General features: G+C 43.8%; 1 protein-coding gene across 5 annotated transcripts in view; it reads left to right on the top strand.

Annotated features, from left to right (window-relative positions):
* Positions 1-8,817: 8,817 nt before the first annotated feature.
* LOC124149970 (myosin-VIIa-like) overlaps positions 8,818-26,741 on the top strand; it is a 72,724-nt gene continuing 54,800 nt past the window's right edge. For all 5 annotated transcript variants that reach the window (XR_007219564.1, XR_007219563.1, XM_048390537.1 and 2 more), the window contains exon 1: positions 8,818-9,537. Coding sequence is in view for 3 of the 5 variants with exons in the window: in XM_048390537.1 (XP_048246494.1) it covers positions 9,514-9,537 (24 nt within the window). In the remaining 2 variants the exon portion in view is untranslated. The remainder of the gene's footprint in view (positions 9,538-26,741) is intronic.

Raw genomic sequence — 26,741 nt, 5'->3', positions numbered from 1 at the left:
GCATCGATCTACGCAATTGGGAAAAGAGGTCCGTAGCGATTCTGACATGCAAATCGATCGTCGAACTTGGGTATAGGGGCGAAAGACCAATCGAGTTGATGTACGTCAACCAAGTCAGCGAGCCTGACTACCCGATCCTGTTAGTCGCCTCTTACGACAAGCATAGTTGCCTTTTCCGGCAAGCATGAGTTGCTGAGTTGTGGATTATCACACAAAACTAAAACAAGCAGTGTAACATAGATAATATCGACAGCTGAATATGAGTATCTATGATGTGTTTCTACCACTGTACCACAACCTGCTCAGCCCTACACAAACCCACTCTACCCCTCCCTACTCCACCTTACCCTGCTCCACCCTACCAAACCCTGCCCCACCCTGCTTCGCCCTACCCAAACCCTGCCCCACCCTGCTCCACATTAACCCAGCATGCATAACCCTAATCCACCCTGTTCCAACTTATCCAACACTATCCCACCCTGCTCCACACCACCTCACCCTGATCCACACTACCGCACCCTTCTCCACACTACCTCACCCTTCTCCACACTACCCCACCCTACTACACACTACCTCACCCTGCTCCATACTACCTCACCCTACTCCACACTACCTCACCCTACTCCACACCACCTCACCCTGATCCACACTACCTCACCCTTCTCCACACTACCTCACCCTTCTCCACACTACCCCACCCTACTACACACTATCTCACCCTTCTCCACACTACCTCACCCTGCTCCACACTACCACACCCTACTCCACACTACCTCACCCTGCTCCACACTACCTCACCCTGCTCCACACTATCTCGCCCTACTTGATACTACCTCACCCTACTTGACACTATCTCGCCGTTCTCCATACTACCACACTCTACTTTACACTACCTCACCCTGCTCCACACTACCCCACCCTGCTCCACGCTACCTCACCCTTGTCCACACTACCTCACCCTTCTCCACACTATCTCACCCTACTTGATACTACCTAACCCTACTACACACTACCTCGCCCTACTTGACACTACCTCACCCTACTTGACACTACCCCACCCTGCTCCACACTACCTCACCCTGCTCCACACTGCCTCACCCTACTACCCACTACCTCACCCTGCTCCACGCTACCTCACCCTTCTCCACACTACCTTACCCTGCTCCACACTACCTCACCCTTCTCCACACTACCTCACCCTTCTCCACACTACCTTACCCTGCTCCACACTACCTCACCCTTCTCCACACTACCTCACCCTGCTCCACACTACCTCGCCGTTCTCCACACTTCCTCACTCTACTTGACACTACCTCACCCTGCTCCACACTACACCAGCCTGCTCCACGCTACCTCACCCTGCTCCACACTACCTCGCCCTTGTCCACACTACCTCGCCCTACTTGACACTACCTCACCCTACTTGACACTACCCCACCCTGCTCCACACTACCTCACCCTGCTCCACACTGCCTCACCCTACTACCCACTACCTCAACCTGCGCCACCCTACCCCACTCTACCCTACTCCACCTTGTCCCACACTGCTCCACCCTACGCAATCATATCACACTCTACCCAACCCTGCCCTACCCTACCCTACATTATACACTGCTGCACCACGCCCTACCCCACCATATCCAACCCTGATCAAACCTAACCAACCCCACCCAACCATACCCCACACTACCCCACCCTACCCTACCCTGCTCCACCAAACCTACTCAACCTTACACCATTCGCTCCACCCAACCCCACCCTGCTCTACCCTACCCCACGCTACACCACCCTGCTCCACCCAACCCCACCCTGATCTACCCTACCCCACGCTACACCACCCTGCTCCACCCAACCCCACCCTGATCTACCCTACCCAACTCTACACCATCCTGCTCCACTCAACCCCACCCTGCTCTACCCTACCCCACGCTACACCACCCTGCTCCACCCAACCCCACCCTGCTCTACCCTAACCCACGCTACACCACCCTGCTCCACTCAACCCCACCCTGCTCTACCCTAACCCACGCTACACCACCCTGCTCCACTCAACCCCACCCTGCTCTACCCTACCCCAAGCTACACCACCCTGCTCCACCCAACCCCACCCTGATCTACCCTACCCCACGCTACACCACCCTGCTCCACCCAACCCCACCCTGATCTACCCTACCCCACGCTACACCACCCTGCTCCACCCTACCCCACCCTGATCTACCCTACCCCACGCTACACCACCCTGCTCCACCCAACCCCACCCTGCTCTACCCTAACCCACGCTACACCATCCTGCTCTACCCTACCCCACGCTACACCACCCTGCTCTACCCTACCCCGCGCTACACCACCCTGCTCTACCCTACCCCACGCTACACCACCCTGCTCCACCCAACCCCACCCTGCTCTACCCTAACCCACGCTACACCATCCTGCTCTAACCTACCCCACGCTACACCACCCTGCTCTAACCTACCCCACGCTACACCACCCTACCCCGCGCTACACCACCCTGCACCACCCTACACCACGCTACCCCACCCTGCTCTACCCTACCCCACGCTACACCACCCTGCTCCACCCAACCCCACCCTGCTCTACCCTACCCCACGCTACACCACCCTGCTCTAACCTACCCCACGCTACACCACCCTGCTCTAACCTACCCCACGCTACACCACCCTACACTACCCTGCACCACGCTACACCACCCTGCTCCACCCTATTCCTTCGTGTTCAGTAGTTGAACATATCCTTTACCTTAACGTCACATAGCCAAACAATGTTTAACTGAATGTTGGGACAGCGAAACGGGTCAAAATGTAGTGAAACTCGATCTATAATTATATTTTAAAAGCAGGATAATTTCATTACTAATGCGTAATTGAAACTTATCCTGGATTACACAGCGATGCACCAAATGCACAGGTGAACGTGTCAGTGCTGCGTTATAACGAGGAAGTCAGGCGTGTCTTCACCCTCACAGCTGTCAGGGTCATCAGATCCCGGTAGAGTTACCTCCCATTATGGGACAATCAGTTGGCGGGGTATCAAAGCACGCGTTAAGAGAGAGGTAGGTTTACATGTGAAGGATAAAAGTGTTCTGTTTAATGTGATGTGTCTATCATTAATGACAGTCAGCTTTCTTTGAATGGAAATAGAAGACCATCAACACAATAATAATTGCGTCAAGTTTGTTATAAAGCCGGTATATCGTGTTTGTGATTCCTATAACTGTCAGTGACGTGTTCTACTCATTTCTATCACAGAGGCGGGTGTTGGGCGCTAGACATGATATAGCTGCCATTGTGTGCGCGCGTGTGTGTGTGTGTGTGTGTGCGTGTGCGTGTGCGTGTGTGTGTGTGTGTGTGTGTGTGTGTGTGTGTGTGTGTGCGTGTGTGCGTGTGTGTGTGTGTGTGTGTGTGTGTGTGCGTGTGTGTGTGTGTGTGTGTGTGTGTGTGTGTGCGCGCGTGCGTGCGTGTGTGTGTGTTAAGGGTGGGGGGTGGGGTGGGGGGTGGTGGGGGGTGGTGGGGTGGGGTGGGTGGGGGGGGGGGGGGGGGGGTAGTATAAGAGCTGATTTCATGGTTGAGAGTACCATGGGGAGATGATTATGTCGGGAGTGCCTGTGTGCCTGTGTGAGTTTGGCTGTGGTCAACACTTTTAGATATAATGTTGTTGATTATTTTAATGATGATATCATATGTGTGTGTGAAACATTTCTTAAGAAAAGTGGTGCCATAACCGTAGAGGGTTATTCATGGATTGGTCATAACAGGTCAAGTTTACACACAAGCGCTAAACGAGGCTCAGGAGGCGTAGGAGTGTTGGTGAAAAATAGTTTTCTAGTGAATAACCATGTTGAAATTCTTGACAAGGAAATTGAAGATATATTGTGGGTCAAAATTTCAAGTAAACATACCGAGGATGTAATGTGCCTGTGCGTTGCATACCTTCCTCCATCTGGATCAACAAGGTCTCATGATATAGAAGTGTTTTTCACAAAACTTTTAGAACAGTTTTATACATATCAGAATATAGGAACTTGTGTATTAACAGGGGACATCAATGCAAGATGTGGTGACTATTCTGATTTCATTAAAGGTGTAGATGATGTTGTTCAACGTGAAGCAATTGATCATTGTATAAATTCTGCAGGGCAATTGTTTATAGATTTCTTAGTTGATTGCAACCTGTGTATGGCAAATGGAAGGATAGGAGAAAATAACTTCACATCAGTGTCAACAAAAGGAAAAGCTGTAGTTGATTACATTGTGCTGCCACATGAACAGTTAAATATTGTGAAGGACTTCAAAGTTCATCTTATGACTGACATCGCATCGACAAATGATCAACAGGATAACAACAAAACACCAGATCATTCTTACATAGAAATATCATTGGATCTGTTTGCTGCAAGTGATAATGATATCATCCATAGAACAGAAGAGACAAAAACTAGTAAATGTGACAAGTTTAATACAAACAATCTCCCAAGTAACTTTTTTAATGATGAAAACATTACCAAGAAAGTGAATGAGACAATTTCTAAAATTGAGAAGCAACTAAGTGAAGAAAGAAGTGTATCTGAAGCCTACCAATCTTTTACAGACCTAATATATGAGGAAATGGATGAAAAATAAAAGAAAATGGGTAGTAGAAGAAAAAATATCAAAAGAAGATTTAAATCAAGGTTCAAACCATACTGGAATGAAGATCTTCAGGGAAAATGGGACTGTATGTGTGAAAAAGAAAGACTGTGGTTATCTTGTTCAGGTTCACAACACAATAAAAGAGCTTTAAGAAGAGATTATGTTGGTAAAAGAAAACTATTTGACAAGCTTCTAAGGAAAACAAAGAGACTGTATCAAAATCAACAAAGAGATGAACTGTTATCTATGTGTGAAGAAAACAAAAGTAAGGAGTTCTGGAGAGAAATTGGTAAACTTGGGTTATCAAATGATAGGAAGAAACAAATTCCCATGAAGATGAAGTTAGACAATGAAGAAATCACATCTGATGCAGACACTGTATCACAACACTGGAGAGACTCATATCATTCATTGTTCTCTGCTAATGAAGAAAAGAGCAGTAAACTGTTTGATGGTGAATTTTATCAAAATATAATAGAAGAATTAGCTCAATTGAAGAAAACAGAAGAAGACAGAGATATCTCAAGTTTAAATGAACCTATTTCATTCAGTGAGGTTGAGATAGCTGTTAATCATCTCAAGAAAGGTAAAGCTGTTGGTTTGGATAATATTCCTGCTGAAGTCCTACAAAATAATCACTGTATTAAGCTACTCCACAAATTAATACACTTTTGTTTTGAGAATTCAGTTGCACCTAATGAATGGAATAAAGGAATCATAAATCCTATTCCAAAGTCAAATAGTGATCCACTTGACCCACTTAGCTATAGAGGAATAACTCTGTTATCTATTCCATGTAAGGTATATACAGACATCCTAAATAGAAGGATTCAATCCTGGTTAGAAGATAATAATACATTAGTAGAAGAGCAGAATGGATTCAGACAGAATTGCAGTTGCATAGATCATGTTTATGCACTTTACAACATCATCAATGTGAGAAAGTCTACTAAAAAGTCAACATTTGTGTGTTTTGTTGACATAAAGAAGGCATTTGACTCTGTTGACAGGCAATGCTTATGGTTCAAGCTTATGAAGTGTGGTATAAAAGGAAAAATTCTTCAATGCATACAGTCACTCTACAACAATGTGCAATGCACAGTTAAATTAAATGACTTGTATACAGATCCATTTGATGTGAATTATGGTGTTAAACAAGGCTGTAAATTATCCCCAACTTTATTTTCTATTTACATCAATGATCTTGCTGAGGAATTGAAAGGTTTACAATGTGGAATTGAAATAGAGAACTATATGTTATCTGTTCTCCTATATGCGGATGACCTAGCATTAATCGCCCCGGATGAAGATTCTCTACAGAAAATGCTATGTATACTCAGTGAATGGTGCAGACAGTGGAGGTTAGAAATAAACTGTGAGAAAACACAAGTTGAGCATTTCAGACCCAAGTCTAAAATCATTTCAGATTACCAGTTTAAATGTGGCTTAAATGTTGCACCATATACAGAGAGCCATAGATACCTGGGCATCTGGTTGAATCAACATATGGACATGCATAAGACTGTAAAAGAACTTTGTAAATCTGCCAGTAGAGCACTATCTGCATTGTACACTAAATTTAGAAGTTGTGGTGGGATGTCCTATGAAGTGTATACCAAGTTGTACAATACCCTTATCAAGCCTGTTTTGTTCTATGGAGCTGGTATATGGGGGATTAACAAATACAGGGAGGTGCAAGTCATCCAAAACAAAGCTGGTAGATTCTTTCTAGGACACCGGTCAAAATGCATCCAACTTGGCGATTCGCAGCGATATGGGATGGTCATCAAGTGATGTGGATCAAAAGATAGAATTATTTAGACAATTCTTCAGATGTGAATCAATGCCAGATAGCAGAATTCCAAATATTATTCATAGGTGGGCAATGTATCAAAGTAAATCTCTTGATAAAAGAACTGAAATGCTGATACGAGACTTTAATGTGGATGGGATTATCAGTGACAGTGACAATAACAAGAAAAAAGTGAACTTACTGAAGGATATCTTGAAAGAGAAAGATAGTGAATCATGGTGTAAACAAGTGTGGGATGATGAGAACAAACCAAATGGTAACAAGCTAAGGACTTTCAGACTTTTCAAATTTGATGTGAATGTGAGCCACTATATATGTGAAATGTGTGAAGCGAAGGGATTATCGAAGTGTTTTATCTAAGTTTAGGTGTGGTAACCTCCCTCTATTAGTCGAAACAGGCCGCTATTCCTTTAAATGATAGAATATGTAAATTTTGTGCAGAAAAAAATAATTATGTTATTGAGGATAAATCACACTTTTTAATAGATTGTTTTGTATACAGTGACCTGAGATATCAACTACTACACAAGGCAGCTGAATTAAATCAGGACTTTTATTATTTTAATAGCATTCAGCAATTATCTTATTTGATGCAACAGTGATTTTACAGCCGCTTTTAGCAATCATTTTATACAGCATGTATAGAAGGAGAGTGCATCTCTTCTAGTCTTAACATTGTATATAATATTTTTATTTTGTGTTTTATATTTAATAATGTTATATGTTTTAAATGCTTTTAGAGTGTCTCATAAGCCCTAGAGGCCGGATATTGTACTTTTAATGGCAACTTGCTTTTGTTTAAAATGTGTTTTATGTACAATATGTGACACTTAAATAAACATTTCTTCTTCTTCTTCTATCACAGAGACGGGTGTTGGGCGCTAGACATGATATAGCTGCCATTGTGTGCGTGTGTGTGTGTGTGTGTGCGTGCGCGCGCGCGTGCGTGTGCGTGTGTGCGTGTGTGTGCGCGCGCGCGTGTGTGTACGCGCGTGTGCGTCTGTGTGTGTGTGTGTGCGTGCGTGCGTGCGTGCGTGCGTGTGTGTGTGTGTAAAGGGTAGGGGGGGGGGGGGGGGGTAGTATAAGAGCTGATTTCATGGTTGAGAGTACCATTGGGAGATGGTTATGTCGGGAGTGCCTGTGTGCCTGTGTGAGTTTGGCTGTGGTCGTGGCTGTGGCTCGTGCTGGGGTCCAGCATAGGCGAGGAGCAAGTGTAGAGTGATGGGGTTCGTTTGTGTGTGCGCGTGTGTTTGCGTGTGCGTGCGCATGTGCTGCCTGAGCGCGTGTGAGTGTGTGTGCGCGTTCGCTCATACAGGGGTGATTCATAGGTGCGGGCACAAGTGTGAGGTGATAGTGCGTGTGTGTGTGTGTTTGTGCGTGTATGCGTGCTTGCGTGTGCGTGCGTGCGTGTGTGCGTGCTTGCTTGCCTGTGCGTGTGCGCGTGTATGTGTGTGTGTGTGTGGACGGGAAGGGTACTAATGGATGAGTTTCCAAGCGTGAGGTGTGAACTTCGTCTGTGTCAATCATTCGTCGGATTTGCAGCAATACCTTATCTCAGACATAGCTCCTGTGCACGTTGCAATCTGTTAAAAGTCGTGGACAATCAGACGAGCGATACAAACACATCAACGGAAGCGCCATTAAAATCGTCATAACTGTAGCTTCAACGTTCACACAGAAAACAAAATAAAACAGGCGTTGACTTGATTGTATGTAGATGGTTAACACACTAGACAGGAGCTTATCGTGACGACTGGCGACACGTGGACAATGTAGCTACGTCAGGAGTCATCATCAGCTCTATTTGATTACCTGAATTCTATTATATGGTCTCTGCTGAATTACAGGGAATTTGTACAGGGAACACAATGACAAACCCATACCGTGGAACTGTGAACTAGTTCGAACTGGGAATATCTACCTTCACGTCGAGATATTTCATAAATCAAACTGATAAAAAATAAATCGGGATGTAGGATCACGAAACAAAACAACGAAACCTCATTCAACAACTCTGTGATTAAATAGCCGCATTTGACCCATGCGCAGCAATATAGCAAATTAAGCGATCGGATTACCGACCCACCCGTGTTGAGCCCCAAGAGTTGATCTCAGAACCGAACAGTACACAGCAGATAACTTAAACCGTAAAACTGTATGCCCTGGCGGTTGAAGCGAGAGTAAAATTTGAAGTAAAAATATAAGACGACTTAATGTGCTATTGCAAACGGGGCCAACATTATCGCAGTGACGCACCTTCCTCTTTATTAGGCCCGCCGTGTGAACCCGCCCGTTCCGTAACGTCACGGTCGAGTTCAGTCTATTATTTATGACCTCTCTATATCGTCACACCAAGGGTGTAATAGCGGGGTAGTTGGGACGAACTGGTCTCCAGTCTTGCTTAGCGTTAACCCCTACTCTACCGTCGCTACTGTACCCTACACCCGTATTGTCGGAGCCCACCCGTCTCATTGCAAGTCTGTGAAAGACGAGGCTTGGATTACCAGTGTTGTGCTTGATACGAACATGTCTATTTGCACTGGAGACACGTATGGTGTGTGTTCAACAGAATGTTCTAATGAGAACTTAGTATAAATACCTACCTACGTCTTGTCCTGCTTTCACATGCAGGATGGGAGGATTATTCATAACTTAATAACTCCCTGAGCGTGACAACTATCTGTAGGATACTCCGACCTTATCGAACAGGTAAACACGCTAGACATATTTCACCTTATGGTATTCGGATGCGGTCTTGCATAAATGAGAGTGCAAAACAAATACAACAGAGCAACATGTAGAGAACGAGACCAGTCAAGCGGATTATTCTGAGCCGGAGATAATCTGTGTAGTCGTGGTATGCAGTAATAAGAGGGTGGTAGGACCGAGCTGTCGAGTCACACGGACAACATCTAGGCACTGGTAGCTTGTCGATTTCACCTGGAGATTTACCTGGCGGCACACTTCCAACGGCATACCTGTCTGTTGACAGATGTTATTGTGGCACTGTAATAAGCTGTGACATTTATGGAATAATCTAGTTACACCAACACCATGGCTAAAACATCGGCCGGCAGGGTAAGTAGTCATGATGTGTGTTGTCATGTATATTTCAGTGTATATGTCATGTATATTTCAGTGTATATGTCATGTATATTTCAGTGTACATGTCATGTATATTTCAGTGTACATGTCATGTATATTTCAGTGTATATGTCATGTATATTTCAGTGTATATGTCATGTATATTTCAGTGTACATGTCATGTATATTTCAGTGTATATGTCATGTATATTTCAGTGTATATGTCATGTATATTTCAGTGTATATGTCATGTATATTTCAGTGTATATGTCATGTATATTTCAGTGTATATGCCATGTATATTTCGGTGTATATGCCATGTATATTTCAGTGTATATGTCATGTATATTTCAGTGTATGTCGTCATGTGTATTTCAGTGTATATGCCATGTATATTTCAGTGTATATGTCATGTGTATTTCACAGGAGCTTGTAACGCAAATATTAGTAGCAAAATATATGTCTACTTCCAGGGTCATGGTATTCCTTCATATTGTGCTGACACCGATATTGATCATATGTCTTGCTGCTAATATTTGCGTTACAAGCCCCAGTGATGTGCATCATGTACTTAGCATGTATATTTCATGGATATATGCATCAACGGTGTGGTTAATAATTCTGAATAATGTAAAGAACATGGCGGCTATGCATTAAGTTTCCGATTTTAGCGATCGTTATCTATACATCTAACTTGGTATATAATCGTTGTTTCTTGTGCGACGGTAGGGAGCAGTGTTACAAATGACGGAACATCACGTCCCCGTCGTTAATGATGAGAATGTACATGGCTTCATCGAATATGATGATGATTATGATGATAACACATCTTCTACTAGTTGAGAACTGTTGTATACCTTGTTCCCCAAACACTAAAAGCATCAACAAATCATTTCGGGTGTGACCGTAATGGGTTTTTTTCATTTTATGTAGAAAACAAGAAAACTCATCACGTATCATTTCACGAAATCTGTTAACCACACGCGTGCCTACTGTCGGCCCTTGTCAGCTGAGGTAGTCCTACCTGAGAACAGGTGCTCTGTGCTTTCCCCTACTCCTGGGGTATGTTTCCCTTGAGCTTTCTCACGTCACATATGTGATCCATTTGTCTATACGTGATCCATACTGTCTATATGTGATAGCGAGCACACATACATATGTGATCCATTTGTCTATATGTGATCCATTTGTCTATATGTGATAGCGAGCACACATACATATGTGATCCATTTGTCTATATGTGATCCATACTGTCTATATGTGATAGCGAGCACACATACATATGATCCATACTGTCTATATGTGATAGCGAGCGCACACACATATGTGATACATGCTGTCTATATGTGATAGCGAGCACACATACATATGTGATCCATTTGTTTATATGTGATCCATACTGTCTATATGTGATAGCGAGCACACATACATATGATCCATACTGTCTATATGTGATAGCGAGCGCACACACATATGTGATACATGCTGTCTATATGTGATAGCGAGCACACATACATATGTGATCCATGCTGTCTATATGTGATAGCGAGCACACACACACATGTGATCCATACTGTCTATATGTGATAGCGAGCACACATACATATGTGATCCATACTGTCTATATGTGATAGCGAGCACACATACATATGTGATTCATACTGTCTATATGTGATAGCGAGCACACATACATATGTGATCCATGCTGTCTATATGTGATAGCAAGCACACATACATATGTGATTCATACTGTCTATATGTGATAGCGAGCACACATACATATGTGATCCATTTGTCTACATGTGATCCATACTGTCTATATGTGATAGCGAGCACACATACATATGTGATTCACACTGTCTATATGTGATAGCGAGCACACATACATATGTGATCCATGCTGTCTATATGTGATAGCGAGCACATATACATATGTGATTCATACTGTCTATATGTGACAGCGAGCACACATACATATGTGATCCATGCTGTCTATATGTGATAGCGAGCACACATACATATGTGATACATACTGTCTATATGTGATAGCGAGCACACATACATATGTGATACATACTGTCTATATGTGATAGCGAGCACACATACATATGTGATCCATGCTGTCTATATGTTACACTTGGAGCGTTTAACTGTAACACTATAAATCAAGGCCTATTGTCTCTGCTATGTTAACGCACTGGGATTGCTGATCGATTGTCTACAAAATCGATTTGTATTGATCCGTCTCCCATTTATGAATACCGCACTCACCCTGTCGAATCCACCATCTCCATAGTCCACGATACACACACGTGACGAAATACGGTAAACATTTCACTCTCTCAATCTTGACAAGGCTTTGAACAAGTACAGTACGCCAAACACAATCAAACTTAATCTCCTCTAGAATCACTGCAAGCTATGTTCTATACACAGCTAACCAGCCGTACACACTTCAGACAATCTGGCGTTCTCTCGTGATCAACCGATACAATTAGAACAAATTGTTCTGATCTGACGAGATTTCACGTTGAGACGATTACGAAATTTGTGTTTTCAATAGAATGTATTGCTTATATTATTCATTTTTATTTCCTGTGTACAATTACGGAATTGTTTTGTTCATTTTGAAGCTACTAAAGAGTAATTATATTTAGAATAGAAAGTAATTTTATCCGCTTAGCTTTATTCATGACACCATCTTGAGGGAGCAGGTGCGTGATCCGTTAAGTCCGAACAGAACAAAGTACTTACCCACCCCCACCCCGGCCCCACCCGCACCCCCACCCCCACCACCACCACCACCACCACCCCGGCCCCACCCCACCTGATCATGAACTAGAAATAAAGAGAACAGTGAGACCGCCCCCTCTGTTTCATATTGAGATCTATGCATAAAGATTCAGAGTGACCAAACACTCTCCACAAGACTGTATGACAAGAGGGATGACTTTAACTTTCCAATAGTCAACTTTCCCTTCATGTTGGGTTATTCCTGCAGCTCCAGCCTTTGGTGCTTACATTTCACAACTTTGAGGTACATTCGAGCATGCTCTTTCTACCCAGACTTCAAAGAGCGTCATACGTTTGATGGGGGTTACAAATTCAAGGCCTCAGTAAATATGCTTTATGGTAGACATGTGAACGGCATCTCCAAATCAGGCACGTCAGTGGTCAAAATTATGTCCAATTCAAATCGCTAACTTGACTTGTACCACGTGTTCCCGTGTCTCTTCAGGTGAATACTTGCCTTGCCTTTTCATGTGTTTGTGTCGGGGCTCACCGTTTGGGCAGGATACGCTCACCTTTTCCCGAACACTAATTGATAGTCATTAATGAACACATGTTTATGATACCACCGGAAGAGCACAACGGACTCTGATTTTATCAATGATTTCGTAGAATTATAGAAATGGTGTTGTCGCTTTTACTTTCTTGATTTAGAAGGCAATGGAGTTATTTCCCCTTCTTACCCATAATGCACCTTGTCGTGGATTACTGTGACTCTCTAATACCAAGGCACTTCAATTCCCTGTAATCCGACATAGCGGTGTTCATGCTCGGTACATTTACTTGTTGTATGCTGAATGGTCTCAGGAATCATGGCAGCACACGGTAAAAGGGATCACTAAATTGTGGGTTTGACTCCAGGCGCTGTGATGCGTGGCCATTATAGATTTGGTAGCATTTACACGCTCTGACATCACGGAGCATTAAACATGAACAGTTTTGTTAAAGAAATCAATGTTAATAAATACACACTTATATTTTTACGTTTTATCATTATGTATCGGTTATATTAATTTCCGCGATGTTATTGCGAAACAGTAAAACAAACGGAAATAATTATGCCGCACGATTGATGGAGACGTTTTGATCTGTACCGGCTCTGGGCTTTAGTTAGTGAGACAGAAATGTGCCAGTCAATGTTAACATACATTTTGTTTTAAAAAAAGGAGACATGGCAAACATATGTTTTGTACCCTAATCAAATGTTGTTTCAGGGCCTGTTACATGTCCAGGGACTGATTGTTTCAGTGACAAATTATTTTAAAGTCTTTGTTTTGTGAATATATAATATTTTCCAAAACTTCTATAATATTTGAGAAATTGGGGTAAACACAAGAGTCATGATTGGGGTATTAAATAATATATAAGTTAGCAGACAAACAAAGTATGTTTTAACAAAGTTAGTCCTTTAACACACCAGCCTTATGCCTGAATCCCAGACTGTCGACCCAGCTGGAGCTAAGTCTGTGGTAGATAGAGTCACTGGTCACACTACACAGTCAGTGTATTGCACATGCTCTATCTCCAGGGTAGCTCACGTTGCCATGCTTGGCTGAACGATGACATACAACACAGCTTGGCATGTGAATTGACATGACGACCTTGCTTCAAGATTCGTTAACAGGCATGACGTTGTAAGGCCATAGGTCAGAAGGTCTCACCACTGTCTTATTTTGTGCTGTGAGACCTCAATTAAGAGGTCTTACCGGTGGTATGTGTTGGCTGGTTGTAAAACCTCAGTTCCGAGGCTTTGGCCACTAATCTATGTTACTGGATTGGAAGACCTCTGTTCAGAGGGTTTGACCACTGAATTATTGTGCTAGAGTGTAAGCCCTAAAATCAAAGGGTCCGAGCAGTTCACAAGTATGCATAGGTTGACCGACGTTTTAGACAGATGGATAGAAAAATGAGTTCTTAAATATGTAAAAAGTAAAATTAATATTTTTATATTTTTTTATTCACGTAATTGTGTAACTCCGGAGACCAGTTGTCTTGTGTTTTGGCCAGGAGGATGGTCTTTTCCCGAACCCCGTTCAAGAAATCATGTTTGACGAAATATCGCCTTGACACACATATACGGAAGTGCTAGCACTGCAAGATAGATCGTTTCACTGGCATATTGTCCACGGAGGCGTCGTATATCAATGCTTAACGATTGGTTCTACAACACTAGGCCGTGTACCTTTTGCATGCAATCTCAGTCACCAATTCATTCGGGATCAATGCATTTGTTACACATACTGGAGTCTCACTTGGACGACGCACAACAGAACCCAGAGGGTAGTGACATAGTTACTTATCTGACCTTAGTGTTGATACAGTCTATAGAATAGTTATATTTACATTACACCTGACATGGCTTTGCGTGTTGCCGTATTACTCCATTTTCAATTGTCGATTTGTGCCACACGAACCAAATTGTTTCAAGTTTTTACATAGAGGTTTCCGTTATAATACCACCCTCACAGCAGCACTCTACTTTGAGGGCGAAGTCCTGAAACGCAAACAGGCAACTCCTGAACAGGACTAGCATGAACATGGCTTCAGACCAACAGCAGACATTCTGAAACCCTTGTGCTGGCTGTTAGTATGTAGGCCTGTCCCATCCTCTACACGGCCGGTGGTTCATGTCATGGACATAGCAGGTGCATATCAGGGCATTGAGGTAGAAACATACTGGAAAACACGGAACACGGGTTCGTATCACGTATACATTTGTATGTCACAGACTGGCATATCCATACCAGAGCGGGCATTTATTATGACGTATACTGGCATATCCAAACATGTAGATACTAATCATATATCACATACTGGCATATCCAAACGTGTAGATATTGTGCATGTAGATATTATTTATATATCACATACTGGCATATCTAAACGTAGATATTGTGCATGTAGATATTATTTATATATCACATACTGGCATATCCAAACATGTAGATATTATCTATATATCACATACTGGCATATCCAAACATGTAGATATTATCTATATATCACATACTGGCATATCCAAACATGTAGATATTATCTATATATCACATACTGGCATATCCAAACATATAGATACCGTTCATATATCACACACTGCCAACTGTTTACTGTAGGTTTCATTCACTCCACTGCTTCAGTGGCAGAGCTCCGAGTGGCGTCCTACTTGTGTAGACTACAGTCTACCTTGATATGTAATCTAGCAGCGGGAGGGCCACTTCACGGGCAACAGTTTCACATAAAAGTGTATTTAGGTATCACACTACACATGGAGACATATATGTCGCATTAAAGCTGGTAGCAGTTGCTCTTAGCTTAACTTAAACAGTTAATTCTCACTCCACAGTACTTACATGTCGGTAATGGAAATTGTTGTCTCTATCAAGTCTAGGTTAAACAGAAAAAGATCTGGGCTTCAGGCGTTTGGATTTGTGTTTGGTTTCTTGGGGTTCAGCGTTGTGGATGTAGAGTGTGGTATCTTGTGTTGTTTGGTGTGGTGTGGTGGATGTAGAGTGTGGTATCTTGTGTTGTTTGGTGTGGTGTGGTGGATGTAGAGTGTGCTATCTTGTGTTGCTTGGTGTGGTGTGGTGGATGTAGAGTGTGGTATCTTGTGTTGTTTGGTGTGGTGTGGTGGATGTAGAGTGTGGTATCTTGTGTTGTTTGGTGTGGTGTGGTGGATGTAGAGTGTGGTATCTTGTGTTGTTTGGTGTGGTGTGGTGGATGTAGAGTGTGGTATCTTGTGTTGTTTGGTGTGGTGTGGTGGATGTAGAGTGTGGTATCTTGTGTTGTTTGGTGTGGTGTGGTGGATGTAGAGTGTGGTATCTTGTGTTGTTTGGTGTGGTGTGGTGGATGTAGAGTGTGGTATCTTGTGTTGTTTGGTGTGGTGTGGTGGATGTAGAGTGTGGTATCTTGTGTTGTTTGGTGTGGTGTGGTGGATGTAGAGTGTGGTATCTTGTGTTGTTTGGTGTGGTGTGGTGGATGTAGAGTGTGGTATCTTGTGTTGTTTGGTGTGGTGTGGTGGATGTAGAGTGTGGTATCTTGTGTTGTTTGGTGTGGTGTGGTGGATGTAGAGTGTGGTATCTTGTGTTGTTTGGTGTGGTGTGGTGGATGTAGAGTGTGGTATCTTGTGTTGCTTGGTGTGGTGTGGTGGATGTAGAGTGTGGTATCTTGTGTTGCTTGGTGTGGTGTGGTGGATGTAGAGTGTGGTATCTTGTGTTGCTTGGTGTGGTGTGGTGGATGTAGAGTGTGGTATCTTGTGTTGCTTGGTGTGGTGTGGTGGATGTAGAGTGTGGTATCTTGTGTTGCTTGGTGTGGTGGGGTGGATGTAGAGTGTGGTATCTTGTGTTGTTTGGTGTTTTGATGTGGATGTAGATTGTTTTGTGTGTTGTTTGGTGTGGTGTTGTGGGTGTGTTGTGTGATATCTGCTCTTTGTGAGCCTTGATATCGTTTAAGAGGTAATGATGGATGATCGAGAATTGTTCCTGACATGTATGTGTGAATGTTAAGATATGTGATGACTGGACAGACGGGATACCAGTCTAGCCAAGGACAAGGGTATCTGATGACTGGACAGACGGGATACCAGTCTAGCCAAGGACAAGGGTATCTTATGACTGGACAGACGGGATACCAGTCTAGCCAAGGACAAGGGTATCTGATGACTGGACAGACGGGATACCAGTCTAGCCAAGGACAAGGGTATCTGATGACTGGACAGACGGGATACCAGTCTAGCCAAGGACAAGGGTATCTGATGACTGGACAGACGGGATACCAGTCTAGCCAAGGACAAGGGTATCTGATGACTGGACAGACGGAATACCAGTCTAGCCAAGGACAAGGGTATCTGATGACTGGACAGACGGGATACCAGTCTAGCCAAGGACAAGGGTATCTGATGACTGGACAGACGGGATACCAGTCTAGCCAAGGACAAGGGTATCTGATGACTGGACAGACGAGATACCCGTCCTGGCAGGAACGAAGGTATCTGATGACGGCACAGATAACATGAGTTCTTTCAGACTGATCCGAAGCCATATTCGACAAGGCTTACCTCTCCGCGGCGGAGGGGCGGGAATTTTACCCGTGAGAAACCTTTGTTTGCCTCGGTAGATAAGTCTGTCTTATCGTTGAGCCGGATCGCTATTTCAGAACGCCCCTCATAGATGTTCTTAGTCTGTCTTTCTTGCTAAATGTTGCGTGTCTGAATTGTGTCTATAACACTTTTAGGTGTTTGCATCTAGATTTTCCATCTCTGTGCGTCGGCGGGGTACGATAACCCCAACCAGCTAGACTTGGCCATAGAAGGCACCGAGTCTATCACATTCGATTTTCATTTACACAATCGGGTGCACATACATGTATGGCTACTTGTGTCAATCAACGCGCATAACTAATATGCAGCATTGTACACACATATAGAACTTAGATGGGCGCAGGTGCACTGTTTTCAAGTGAATATATTAAATATTAAAACGATATACATGTATGTTATTTATGGTAGTATGGTAGTATTTGATATTGTTAAATTTTATAGAAATCTAATCTCAGAATCACCTAAATAATGCCCCCCCCCCCTCTCTCTCTCTCCCCCCCCCCCCCCCCCCCCACCCCCACCACCCCCCACCCCCACCCCACCCCATCCCAATCGGGCACATATTTTATTCGATATGGGGCTTATTCGCTCGGCTGAAATGAATCCTATGTATGGATCCTAACACTTACGTTTGAAACCTATTCTGTTGACACGTGACCATCATGACATGTATGAATTTCAAACATTAACTCATGAAGAAGCACGTTATATCAAAGCGTGACGGAACGCACCCCACCCTGTCATGCATCTAGTGTAACACCCAGGGACAACAGAAGGCCATACGCCATACCCACCACCCGTCGACAGACACCATGTTAGAACAGGGAAATCTACATGTGTATAGATCGGCACACGCCCATCACTGTCACACTGCTTCCCCACCATGGCCAGACATTACCGTGTGAGTGAGTGAGTGAGTGAGGGAGGGAGGGAGGGAGCGAGTGAACAATTTTCCGGTAACACCCTACGGTAATATCACGGCGCGGGACACCAAAATGGTCTTCATCGTTCATTAAAGCAAGTACATACTTAAATATAAAGCTTACAAATACTGCCCAAAAATATATGATGTTTGTCATGAGACTCTAGGCCAGGTTTCCTGCAGTCAGTGCACACAGAGCTCCCTCCAACACACACAGAATGTCACACAATATATTATTCAGGTCAGGTGAACCAGAGGTCACGTGTTGCATCACAAACCACCACACAAGTGCAGAAGTAATGCTCCACCTGAACGAACGGGTGTAACTCGATACAAACACCCCCCAGGTAATGTACCAGTTCTGGTTCAGGGACGTTGTGACCGGGGCAGGAGGCGGTGGCGGGGAGGGGGTGGGGGGTCAGCGTGTATACAATGGAGGGTGGGGTGGGTGTTGACTCCAGCACAGTAAAGCAATGCGATCTTTTATTGTTCTTTAAATGTCCTTGGTATTCCGGTTTTGTGAATATCGCATGTCTTATTACCAGGAAATGTCGTGACGGCGACATTAGCATAAGAGTGTTTACGTGTTGGTAACATTTAAATGGTTTTTATTACTGATTCAGCTTAACGTCTATTTTGAGGTCACACACTTAGATGGGCGTTTTCTGTTATACGTTTCCCCAATCTGTTGCGACAATGGTAAAGTTAGCCAGAAATCGAGACACTTCATCATTCAGCACAGACGCAGAGACGAGGTCGCAGTGACAACTGTACTGTACTTGGAGACTCGGGTTAGAATAGGCCGCCAGCATTATATTGCTTGTCGGATGACACGACAAACGTGGCCTCGATGACTTGATTGTTGCGTGTCATCGTACCTCGACGTGTATGTTTGCTCATGACATCAGCCATTGGTTTGTCTCGTCCATATTCGGTATGTTCACGTCTCTGCGATTAAGCCGGAACATGTGCGGCCTTAAACAAGAAACAATCAGAGTGTATGCCGTGACTATCTCGTCATCAGCAGACTTGAATTCAATCTCTGTCTCAGAATGGTTCCTTGTTTTGTACCACACGCTCTCAACAAACTGTATTTCAATTATCATATTGTATTTCTTATGATTAAGCTTTTTTTAGGTATTCTAAAATGCGTCGAAGGTTACAATCAAATACTACATTCAAAGAATATATATGTGTTAGGGGCGATGGTTAAGCCGATTGCTCAAGTATTTGCTCGGAGTGCTGAAAACCTGGCTTCGATTATATATCCCTATCTACAGCAACATATGCTTGCCGTGAAAGGCGACTATGATTATCGTAAGAAGCGCCTAATGGGATCGGATGGTCAGGCTCGCTGACTTGGTTGATGCATGTCATCGTATCCCAATTGCGTGGACCGATGCTCATGTTGTCAATCACCGGATTGTCTGTTGACTCGATTATTTACAGATAGTCATATTGTTGGAATATTTCTGAGTGCGGCGTTAGACAACAAACACAGTCTGACGAACCAGCCCATTACGGACAAGCCCAGGTATTTAGGTATTGGTGTACGACGATGTTCATCCACGTCCGCTCAAGGCCTTCTGCCCCCGGGTACCATGCGTGTATTTCTGTATAACAGTAGGATAAACACCTCTGTGTAATGTGTGTTCACATTTCGTAAGTTGATAGATGGTGACAATGCTGACAGGTGACCATCTCTCAGTTGTCTAGCGGTTGGTCTTCCCAGCCTGCTGGGATGTGTTATCTGCTGGTAGATCTGGTGTAAATGTGTACCCCGATTGCTGAACGTAATTCTCAGCCTATTTGTTTCTGATTTCGCGTGTGTATTTCATAAGTTTGAATAAGGTTCATGCTGACCTAGCGTTAGAAGTTACAATACCCATCTGCGACAGTGAACCCACCCTGAAGGCGTCCAACTACAGTAAACTACGGTTAAAACGAACACGCTTATAACGAACTGACGGATATAACGAACTTTTTGGTCCCGACTATTTGCTGTAGTTATGCTGTATATATGTTTATAACGAACTACGGTTAAAACGAACTAAAATTAGTAGTCCCTTTGAGTTCGTTATAACCGTAGTTTACTGTACATGATCTATGGTAGCTCTCAATGACCCACCCACCACTCCTGTATCTCTCTGCGTGAACTGTCGGGTATTGAGCATTGAACCAACAAGGTGTTTCATTCATGTTACACCCTGTAACAACCCGGCTTAATGTATGAATACAAGACTTATTCCGAGCTGCACCAACTCGCGGCTGCATAATGCGGTCTTTATTGAGTACGTCAAAACGATCGCTATTACGTTATGATAATAACCTCATGCTCAAGCAGCCATGTTTACCCCCGTGTCAATGAAAGTGGGTTTGTTGTTACCAAGCCGATGAAGTGTTGCTATCAGTGATAAATTACCTTTCATATTAAAATGATTGCAGTACGGTATGAAATTTGATACCAATTTGAACTTTTATATGCGCACCTCGACGTGACCAGGCAAACATACTTGCAATAACAACCAGCAACATTTAGGAAGGTCATCCCTCCCCCCCCCCCCCCCCTTGTACTTATACTTATTATCGAATAGCTAGTGATGGAAATAAGCTTCTCAAAATGTCGGGTTTATGTAAATCTGGCAAGTGAAGTCAATGCCAGCATCAAGGAGCCGTCTCGTCTCAGGATTCAACAATGGCGCGGCAAATTCAACTGACATGACAGACACAGCTACCCACAGGGCGCGACGCCCCCTGCCCGGTGATTGATTTGACACGCCCCCCATGCAGGGTGGCAGTCAGGGTGCTGGCATAAGCCATCTATCATGTGCACTAGCTTTGAGAATTGGCGTGTCTAGTTGGATTGTTGAGATATCTCGGAATGTTTCTTGTAAAAACTGACAAACGAGATTTGTTAAGTATTTGGTTTGCAGATCCACCGTTTCCCAAATTCATAAGTTCGGACAAGCAATTAAATGTTTCAGAAAATATGTCTTTTTCCCCGCCACAGGGAGAAAAAGCTGACTTTACCTACAAGATGAGATCTGTAAAAACACTTTCGTTTCATTTCCAAGACCACCGGACACTTTGTTTTGGATAAAACAAATTGAAAAGAAAATTGATTCACCTTCATTGTGAGTGTACGTTCATGTCTGATGACGGTCCCTGTGGAGTTGATTTAATTGTGCTCTCAATGTATTGCCCTCTTGTGCTTGATTGCTTGCATGGTCCCTGCATGAAAGGGCAGAGTCCAGGTGGATGTAGTCGGTATTGTATGTTGCTTGACGTAACGACAACGAGACCGTCATCAGCGAGACACATCGACAACCCCGGCAGGTGGAAATAGGTTCCCGGTACTCTATCATGTGTCGGGGTGGTCGGCCTCGGTATTTGTCGTGGTATTAATGTCACTACACGGTATTAATATGATTCCGTCTGTCAACAAACTACACATCTGCCACCTGCGTGACATCGGGCCTTCCTTCAACATGCCTTTAAGGGACAACCATCGTATTTTCACGTGCTATAATGAATATAATCGTGCTATTGACAATACAAGGCATTTCACCCTTACCTTCCAGTTCTACACTCACCCTATTCACACACCACATGCCATGTACACACCACATGTCATGCATACACCCAATGTCATGCACACACCACATATCATGTACACACCACAGAAACAGTCTGCTGCCTTCACCGAGAGAGAGAATTATTTGATACCACGGACCGTCATGTTGGCTGAATCGTTGACAGCGGGACCTGCCATCGGCGTTTCTATGATCAAGATGTAGCCCTCTACAGAATCACGTAACTCATATTACCGAAAGTTGCATAACTACTTTCACTACAACTGCAGTCGTGTGGCTGTGTACCAGTATCTGGTTATCTTCCTGCGTTGGCCTTGTATCATGTCAGTGGTAGCTTGTTGTGGATGTTCTAGCCTCTGGGTGATGTGGAGGCAAGGATTGTCCAGTCGTATAAGGCTCAGTTGGCTGTGTAGAGATGCTTTACGTTGGCGCGCCACAAACCTATGTTTGTGGGTTCGAATCCAAGATTCAGCCTAATAATGCTTCTACAATCACTTCGGTTTTTTTCCCCAAATCAAACTGACACGTCTTGGTATACCTTAGCCCTGTTCAGAACGGCGTTCACTAACCCACACTCACTCACTCTGACCGATAACGCGAGTTGTGTTTGAATTACAACAGCAACCGACGAAAATGTAGCTAAGCCCTGACGTAGTACAGCTGTAAATAAATACCCCTCATACAGGCCCATACCTGATGGCTGAAACATGTGCGCTGGGGTCCCAATATCTCAGTGTTGGAGGGATGATACTAAGTGTTTCGAATTAGAGAGTCTCGCCAGAGCAGTAGATCAATCTCGATTCAAGCTGTTCCACGTGTGAACACCCTGACGACAAGCAGGCTATGATGTCCCCACAGTCTACTGGTAATCTAGCTACCGGGGTCATCAAACAGACATAGCTGTCACAAGTCTTCCTGATACGAGCATACACACTTACTGACCGAATACATTCCACACAATGATTAGACAGGCTAAAATGTTTATATCTCATAAACGCCACGTTGTAATATGGGCCACCGTTTAGAAGGAAACTTACACACAATTGCAATTGGTTTTCGCTTGCTACATTATTTGTTGTAGGGAATAGTTTCAAATATCTCACACGTCTTACAGTACTGGGGAGTGTTCACTTTGACCCGCACACCGTACAGTACTGGTGGAGGGGGGGGGGGGGGTCGGGTTGGTTCTCTGAACCACCCACCGCACAGAGCTGGGCACGGAGGTCACAGTGCCCCAACACATGGTGTGATAACCCAGGTCAGTGTTTACAGGGTCTCGTAATCTGCTTGATTTATGCTGCCTTCATATCAATCGATCCTTGTTCATGGTGGTGTTCCCAGTAACTATATAATACATGTAGGAACAATGCAGTTGTACAATGATGTCTTCATGAACCAGAAATACAGGTTCATAAACGTAATACACTTCATATACGTAGGTTTGCTAGGACCATTAAATCAAGGCACGATCCATTCATGATAGATATCTAGTTTTAAACTGATGCTGTTTAGACCCATGTAGATCCGGGGTAGAGAATAGGTCTTCAGCAACCCATGATTGCCGTAAAAGGCGAATATGCTTGTCGAAAGAGGCGACTAACGGGATAGGGTGGTCAGGCTCGCGGACTTGGTTGATGCATTTCATCGATCCCAATTGCGTGGATCGAGGCTCATGATATTAATCACTGGATTGTCTGTTGCAGACTCGATTATTTACAGACCGCCATCATATAGCTGGAATATTGCTGAGTGCGGCGTTAAACAGCAAACAAACAAACAAAATGTCGCTGTTATGTGAATTACTGGAACATGCGCCGAGCAGATTGCGGAACACATTGTCTGGCGATGGTGTTGGTATCATGCCGCGTCACAGAGCTGTTTGTATTTGTGATAATTCATTGCTCATGTCATTAATGTCAGTGACAGATTCCCAGGCGGGCTTACAACTGTCAAGTCCGTAATGCTATAGCACACTTACTGAGCTTTAACCCTAAGCTGGTAGGTCATGGAGTCTTAATGGTTTAAACGCCGCTTTGAACAGTACTCTAGTTACATCTTTACGTCCTGCAGCTTAAGGCAAAAAATATAAAACGCCAAAGCCACACAATAACAAGTCTCTATTATCCGAGGAAAAATATTTCAGTTGGCATAAAAGGCTAAATAACGGTGAAAATTCTATAAATGGATCACAGAAAATCCGTGATGACACCGCTTGTTTGCGAAAAGGGTCCAGCCCCACATGTGGCACCTACCAAAGAAAGCCCAAAGTGGCACCGATAGGAGGCAGATGCATCCTGCTGTAAAACAAATGAGCAAGAACATTAAATGATGCTGACACGCCACCGATCTTCATCGGGGAGAATAACTGATTCCCACGAACACTCATCCTGGTACACTTTCAGTACGTGATGCTGTACAGCGGATTGCCCGGCCTTGGACCAAGGTGTCTCATGCGTTACTATAGCAACTGTTGGCATAGATGATGTAACTTGTTGTTGGTTAATATGCATCTCAATACAAATATAGCGAGCTCACGATAATCCAGACACTGTCGTTCCCAGTGCAGACCCAATCATGAGAGCAGAGTTATGTCAAGGTCCGTGTGTCTGAACGTTCTTAACTGTAGTACGCTCTAAACACATTGCTTGTTGATGAGCTGACCAGATGTCCGAGTGCCACGTGTGTACCGTTAATCCAGATTTGAAAGCATCAATTCTAAGATATCAGTCAGGAATCCGGATCAGACAGATTTTACTTGGTGATAAATGAACATAGGTAATTCGGGATCGTAAATTTTGTCCGGTATTAACAGAGATCCGGATTAGGAAGTGTCCGGCGTAGACGAGTTATAACCAGAGAAGGTGGCAAATTGTAGTGTGGATGTAATTAACGACATGCCATCAACTGCCACTGTATACAGCTGTAGACACTAAATATATATTGCCTACAATCAAGGGTACCCCGTGTGAGTCAGCAGCCAAACGCAGGTCATTGAAGGACCCGCTTGGTCAGTTGCCAATGTCCATCATAAGTGCGGTATGGTCACTTTTCTATATGCCACACATGCTCTTTAAACATTATTATTCCTTTATGACAAATTCATACACTCCGCCGAATGTGTGTGTGAGTATACGCGGACAAGGATTTAACAGTTCGTGAACTATTTCTCATTGAAAAAATCGTGGACAATGACTGGGGCACTTTGTTCGTCATCTCTTAGACCCGTGCGACCGCACATCCACCGACATTGACCCGTGTGTCGTATTCGCGCAGTACTGCAATACACATGTACAAATAAGACCCCTCCTTACCACGTCGTTGTTGTGTCGTGGTTGTGTAGGACATGTATGTGTTGTGCCCAGGATCTGAGATAGTTTCTCAGCAGCTCTGCCTGTGAAGACAAAGTGTGGAAGGAAACAGGCCATCTGAACTATCACCAGGAAAGCAGTGCATGACAACGTTTCCTCCTTGATTGCTGACATTATTTGAAACACATTTTGAAAGATTGGACCTTTTGATGCATAAGTGGAATGAAAATGTACCTTTGAATCTGAAATAGGAATAGATGCAGTTGTTGACTGATGTTATTTGCCCCAATCCAGGTTCTGTTTTCACTGAAGATATAACATGTATGTAAACGCTGGTTCATTGTGACCCTCAGCCTCCGACCTCCAACACGTCGTTCTGGTTCATGATCTCGTCACCATCATTCCCGCTTTCATGATTCTATGTTTGTTCCCGCCTTCTTTCACGACAACGCCCCAAATATCACCACACCCAATATTTGCCTTTCACAGATGTATTCACAACAAACCGTCTTTATTTTCATTTTTTCTTCAGCTTTGTTGTTTGTTCCCTTTCCTCTCCAGCTACACAGATGATCTACGTCAGTTCTGCTTTCTTGTAGCTATTCTGTCTACACTGGTGTTACTTTTGTCAAACTATTTGCGATCCCGGGGCAGAATACGTCTTGAATGCCCATTTACATGCCTTACTGTTCGGATTTTGGGTCAGAATAGGGTCACGGTACCCCACACTTGTCTCCCTGTAGAGATTTATGGCAGAAAAGGTCCACAAAATCCATACTAGTGACTAGAGCTGATCATCAGCTGTTTTGTACCAATCAGTGCTACATTTGGTAGTGATAGACCTGACTTCCGCGACACACTGAGGCTTAACTGACCATAGTATTGTCCTTCAAAACATGTTGTTCCCAAATCCGTGTGTCCGCTCCCTTTCTCTCTCACGCCTATTACTTCTGCTTGTTGTACAAAACGTACTTATATGATATACTTCGACTTTCGTTTGACCCACCACATAATTAAACAACATCAAGATACCAGGGTCTATTCTGACCAAAGTGTATTGTACACAGGAGATTAATACATACCATATAGCATTAGGATTATTATAAAAAAAGGTTTCTAGGGTTTCGGTCATGCCCCACACACATGTAACACATGCGGCGTCTCCTCGGGCAAGTGACTTTTTGTCGAAATGTGCCTCTATTCACCCAGCAGTGAAGGGGTACCCGGTAGGATGTGGTTGTTAACCTTCTGACGCCTAACAGGAAGCTTGGGTTGTATACTCCCCTGGGAGCTGAGAATGATTCTTGAGTGCACACTGATCCATAATCGGGGAAATAATAGCGCTTTAAGCATGCTTCTCAGTGGTGTGGAAATATGCGCAATATAAATAGCCTGTTATTATTATTTACAAATTAAAATAATAAATACAGCAAAGAGGGTTTGGGTGATCCTGGCACACTCAGGCTAGTTAGGCTCATCTTCAGCTCAGG

This window comes from Haliotis rufescens, unplaced genomic scaffold (assembly GCF_023055435.1).
Source record: "Haliotis rufescens isolate VD_foot unplaced genomic scaffold, xgHalRufe1.0.p SCAF_9, whole genome shotgun sequence".
NCBI lineage: Eukaryota > Metazoa > Mollusca > Gastropoda > Lepetellida > Haliotidae > Haliotis > Haliotis rufescens.
The sequence above is the reverse complement of the archived record's forward strand: the minus strand, read 5'-3'. Positions and strand labels throughout refer to the sequence as shown.